Here is a 6,000-nt window from a genome sequence, read left to right on the forward strand (position 1 = left end):
TAGCCTGTTCGTCGCCACAAAAATGCAAACGAAATTGCGACAACTCAATGCCTCACGCAGCTCTCTGCAGCCGGGAGGAACTCACAAAACTTCACTGGACCGTTCTTGTTCATCCCCCCTACAGCCCGAGTCTCGCACCTTCCGACTTCCATCTGTTGGGCCCAGTGAAGGAAGCACGCGGCGTGAGGCAATACTTGGATGTTTGGGAGATTACTGATGCAAGACGAGGTTGGCTCCGACATCAACCAGCAGAGTGGTACTAAGCAGGCATACAGGCCCTCCCAGTAAGGTGCTGCGAGGCCGTCGAATTGAACGGAGATTGTGTTGAAAAGTAGGGTTTTGTTGCCAAAACAGTAAGAAAAAATTTGGTGTATTGAAATCCGCAATAAAACCAACCTTCTTTCAGAAAAAAAAGTGTTGGGTTGCTTATTGAACGACCCTCGTAAAGTGCAGTTGTTTGCGGAGTACTTACCACAAAATTTCCCTTCGGAGGACCCGCTCAACAAATTTACGTAGATGGTAAATACGACGCTGGTCACAGCACAGCCACAGAGATCAAAGTGTGTGTGGGTGGTGAACTCACCGACGGACGTCGCCACCGCCAAGAGCAGAAACAGCGGCAGCACGCAGCCAGCTCCCATGTACGTCACTCGGCGGCCCTTCATGACTACTGTGACCTGTGGCGGACGTTGCCGTAGCTTTAAAGCCGGCTGGCGGTGTGGGGGAGGGATGAGATTTTGGGGGGGGGGGGGGGGAGAGGAGAAGCAGTCGGAGGCCGGGCAGACGGCGGGCGCGACCTCGCGGCCGCTGCAGGTCCGCCGGCGACAAATACGGGCGCCCCGCGTCTCTGGTCAGGAAAACACTGCCCCTCTGTCACCTGCCACCTGTCGCTTCACGACAGATTCTCCAAAAAAAATGTTGTCTACCAACAAAGAGCTGCTCACTCTATCACAAGCTTTCTTCTTATTTTTTAAAATTTGGTTTCGTTTATTGAACCATAGTCAAAATAACTTGGTACAAACAGACTGAAGAGCAAAAGGAAGTGACACACAATATCGTGTAGGGCCTCCGCGAGCACGCGGAAGCGCCGCAACACGACTTGGCTTGGACTCGACTAATGTCTGAAGTAGTGCTGGAGGGAACTGACACCATGAATCCTGCAGGGCTGTCCATAAATCCGTAACAATACGAAACGGTGGAGATCTATTCTGAACAGCACGATGCAAGCCATCCAAGATATGCTCAATAATGTTCATGTCTGGGGAGTTTGGTGGCAAGCGGAAGTGTTTAAACTGAGAAGAGTGTACCTGGAGCCACTCTGTAGCAATTCTGGACATTTAGGGTGTCACATTGTCCTGCTGCAATTGCCCAAGTCCGTTGAATTGCACAATGGACATGAATGGATGCAGATGGTCAGACAGAATGCTTACGTATGTGTCACCTGTCAGAGTCGTATCTAGACGTATCATGGGTACCATATCACTCCAACCGCACACACTCCACAGCGTTACAGAGCCTCCACCAGCGTGAACTGTCCCCTGCTGACATGCAGAGTCCATGGATTCATGAGGTTGTCTCCATGTACGTACACGTCTATCCGGTAGATACGATTTGAGACGACACTCGTCCGACAACGCAACATGTTTCCAGTCATCAACAGTACAATGTCGGTGTTGTCAGGCCCAGATGAGGCGTGAGGTTTTGTGTCGTGCAGTCATTAGGGTACACGAGTGGGCCTTCGGCTCCGAAAGCCCATATCGATGATGTTTCGTTGAATGGTTCGCACGCTGACACTTGTTGATTGCCCAGCATTGAAGTCAGCAATTTGCGGAAGGGTTACACTTCTGTCACGTTGAACGGTTCTCGTCAGTCGTCATTGGTCCCGTTCTTGCAGGATCTTCTTCCGGCCTCAGCGATGTTGGCGATTTGGTGTTTTACCGGATTCCTGATTTCAAGGCACAATCGTGGTCGTACTCGCACGGAGTGGCCGAGCGGTTAGAGGCGCCCTGTACTGACTGCGCGGCTCCTGGCGCCGGAGGTTCGAGTCCTCCCTCGGGCATGGGTGCGTGTGTTTTTCTTAGCACAGTTTAGTTTAAGTAGTGTGTAAGCCTAGGGACGGGTGGTCCCTTAAGAACTCACACACATTTGAACATTTTGAAGTGGTCATATGGGAAAATCTCCACTTTATCGCTATCTCGGAGATGCCGTCTCCCATCGCTCGTGCGCCGTCTGTAACACCACGTTCAAACTCACTTAAATCTTGATAACCTGCCATTGTACCAGCAGTAATCGATCTAACAACTGCGCCAGAAATTTATTGTCTTATATAGGCGTTGCCAAATGCAGCGCCGTAATCTGCCAGTTTGCATATCTCTGTATTTGAATGAGTATCCCTATAACAATTTCCTTGGCTCTTCAGTGTGTATAACATATACGGGGTACTAGAAATGATTAATTCATGTTACGGGCTCTGTATTTTCGAAAGCATTCCATACAGAAATGTGACTGTTACATGAATTGACTCGTAATCTAACCGAGTATAGGCTTGCACTCTACAGATGTTCTATCAGTGCGGTTGTGGTCACACAACACACGACCGGTCGGTAGTCAAGTTCGTTCCACATATTAAAAGCGAAAAATACTCTTACTGGTGCACAAAAAATGGCGAATATGCTCCTGTTTAAAAGACCGACACTAGTCAGTCGCTCACACCCATCCGCTCCCACTTGCCCTTCTCAATCACTCATTCAGCCCAATTTACTGTCATTAGCTCCTTGTGTCTCTGTAATTCTCTTCTGTGTTACAGCCACAGTCCCCTTCCTTCTCTCCTACTAGTACACTCTCTTCTCACTGTCACTGTCTCCCCCTTGCTCTCTGTTATTGCTACTATCTCATTCCGTCCTTCCTGCCGCTGTTCTCTCTTTGCACTGTGACTATCTCTCTCTTCCTCGTTGTCTTTGTCATATACTCTGTCTCTCATTATCACTGGCTCTCACCCACTTAGAGTTTTTCTTTCTATTTGTGTCCGCCCCGATAGCCGAATGGTCAGCGTGATGTATTGCCGTCCTCAGGAGCCCGGGTTCGATTTCCGGCTGGGTCGGGGATTTTCTCCGCTCAGGGACTGGGTGTTGTGTTGTCTTCGTCATCATTTCATCCCCATTCGGCGCGCTGGTCGCCCAATCTGGCGTCGAATGTAATAAGACCCGCACCAAGGCGGCCGGACCTGTCCCGTCAGGGGCCTCCCGGCCAATGACTCCAAACCTTATTTCCATTTTTTTCCTCTTTATTCCTCCCCCACCCCCCTGGCATTGCCTCCTTTACTGTTATACTAGCACTGTTCTGTCACTGTCAACTATGTTCCCTTGCCAATATGCCCGTCTATTCCTTTCAAACAGCCATTGTCGAATTCTCTCTTTCTATAACACAACCGCTGTCTAGTATCTTCCAATATTTATTTCTTCTCTGTCTCTTTGCCACTTCCACTGTCTTCTTGTCTCGCAGGGTGAAAAATGCACTAATATGTTTGCATGCCATAATTTTTGGGAAGATTTTTAAAAGTGCTGACTTAGTTACAATGAGACAATTGGTATCCCAGTTTTCAGTCAGAAATTTTTAATAAACAGCAGCATATTCGCCTTTTTTGTGCTCCGATAGGGCATTTTTCCGCTGGTTCCCTTTATTTTCCTGCTGCAGCAGGCCATGTAACTCTTTATGAAAAGAAATGCATTGCCCAATAAAAGTTGTATAATTTACTCATGTGTAACTTAAATAACACAAAACTATGCTTACACCTCAAACCGGATTTTACTTGCAAAAGAATTTTGCATGAGCTTCAATACTACGACATGGGATTCCCAGATGATAACGGAGACACTTTACAGCATTTTCTCCGTCACTTTACAATCTACGCTTTAGCCTCACGCCGGATTTTACGTGCGTATTTCACGTGCACAAGTAAGGTAACTTCGGACCTCTCTTTTTCGGAAACAGATAAAGATATGAAGAGAAGTTTAAACTTCCTTCGAGATCCGCATCTTAGGAATACATCGTAAAAATTACAAACCATTTGCTGTGCGTAGCCACCTTTGAATCTTCGGGTGGGTTTTGGTCCTCTGGTGACGGCGAAAATATGGTAGAAAAATGCAATTCGTGGGGTTTTCCGAGGAACAGTCCGTGAATTAATTGTTCCCCCCAAAAGTCCCATCAGGCGGGAGGATCTTACTTGGCCACCACAGTTACCAGATCTCAATATTATTTACTCTTTGTGGTCTACTTCGAAGTGAAGAGTGTGTGATCGTTATCCCCACCATCATCGTTATCTTAACTTGCCACTATTTTGTGGGAGGAATGGCATAAGATTTGTTGTGACTTAGCAAGACAGCCAAGTCACAACGAGAGGAAGCCAAAAGGCACGCGCTTAAACTCACGCAGGCTGGCGTGAGGTCTGAAACAGGATACGTAATGAATGCTATAAAGAAAAGTACGTAGCTTCTGGAATACTTAACTTTAATCCACATTTGTAGAACATCGCTCTTGATGATACATTAATAGAATCTCAATATCAATTGAATACTGCGCCTTGCTAGGTCGTAGCAAATGTAGCTGAAGGCTATGCTAACTATCGTCTCGGCAAATGAGAGCGTATTTGTCAGTGAACCGTTCCTTGCAAAGTCGGCTGTACAACTGGGGCGAGTGCCAGTACGTCTCTCTAGACCTGCCGTGTGGTGGCGCTCGGTCTGCTATCACTGACAGTGGCGACACGCGGGTCCGGCGTATACTAATGGACCGCGGCCGATTTAAAGGCTACCACCTAGCAAGTGTGGTGTCTGGCGGTGACACCACAAGATTCCCTCGAAAACCATTCCATACCTGTATTTATCCATTTCGAGTCGACTGGAAACCTTCTTGAATACCAACAATTTTTCTACACCGTATTATGCCTGGTAATGTGTTCTGCTTTTTGTGTTTCCATGTTTTTGTATATGGCAGACTGAAAAGTGCCAATCATCTGTCCATTATTCACTGGTCAGTTTCTGCATCCATAACCTGAAACTGAAAGATGCTAGTCTGACGTTCATTGCAGAGTCAGAAATACTGGCCTCCTTTGGCATCTGGCCGATCTTGTTATTGTAAACCAATCCAACATGAACTGGGGTGTACAGAACGGAGTATTTCATACCTCTGTGTTTATTTAGCAATGATTCTCGTAAAATTTCCATTTGCTGAATATTCATTTTGCTGTTACATTCGGGCTGTCAATATTGCGCAGTATCCTTTTTGAATGACACTTCAGCAGATTCTGGAGCTCCGCATGACGACCAAGTTTGAAAGCTTCTCGAAGCGCCGCCGCTTCTGCCCTAAAAATTGAAGGGTATGGGGACAGACGAAACTGCCTAGCATATTTCAGTTTGGGGACAAGAAATGCACTTCCTGTAGTTGAGGTGTCTCTATGTCAAAAGCCAAGAGTATACACATTGATGAAGTGCAGTCAATAAAGATTAATGTAAGCAATGAAATTTGAAATAACTGCACCGAAGCAATTTTCCATAAAACTCTAATGGTGAATATCGAGAATCTCCTAGCAATATCTGAATGAAGTTCCGAATGTTCGATAGCGGTCGTGGATGCATTACTTGTTACCACGTCTCGCCATATGAAGCTACATCCAGGACTGTTGCACACGATCATTTTCGCGATCATGGTGTTATGCTATGAGAAGATATAATATTGTATGTCTTACTGACTTACAAATCTTTGAACACGGTACACTCATCAGTCTATCGTAGCACTGTACTCCTTCCCCAGGTGTGTCTTTTCAGGAGTGCATTCGCCCCAGATTTCCTTTTTATGAACGACAATGCGCGATCTTATCGAATAGCGCAAGTGGTGGAGCTCTTGGAACGAGAGGATATTCGGCAAATGGACTGACTTGCCTTTCACCCGAAGTTAAATCCCACCGAGCACGTGTGGGATACTTTAGGGAGCCGTACTGCAGCACGT

At 46.7% G+C, this 6,000-nt stretch overlaps 1 protein-coding gene across 1 annotated transcript in view; it reads right to left on the minus strand.

The window, feature by feature from the left end:
- The window catches only part of LOC124776726, a 133,404-nt gene extending 132,717 nt beyond the window's left edge, over positions 1-687 (minus strand). Inside the window, exon 1 of the mRNA XM_047251845.1 lies at positions 584-687. Within this exon, the coding sequence (XP_047107801.1) occupies positions 584-665 (82 nt within the window). The 5' untranslated portion in view covers positions 666-687. The remainder of the gene's footprint in view (positions 1-583) is intronic.
- Positions 688-6,000: the final 5,313 nt, after the last annotated feature.

This window comes from Schistocerca piceifrons, chromosome 2, assembly GCF_021461385.2.
Source record: "Schistocerca piceifrons isolate TAMUIC-IGC-003096 chromosome 2, iqSchPice1.1, whole genome shotgun sequence".
Taxonomy (NCBI): domain Eukaryota; kingdom Metazoa; phylum Arthropoda; class Insecta; order Orthoptera; family Acrididae; genus Schistocerca; species Schistocerca piceifrons.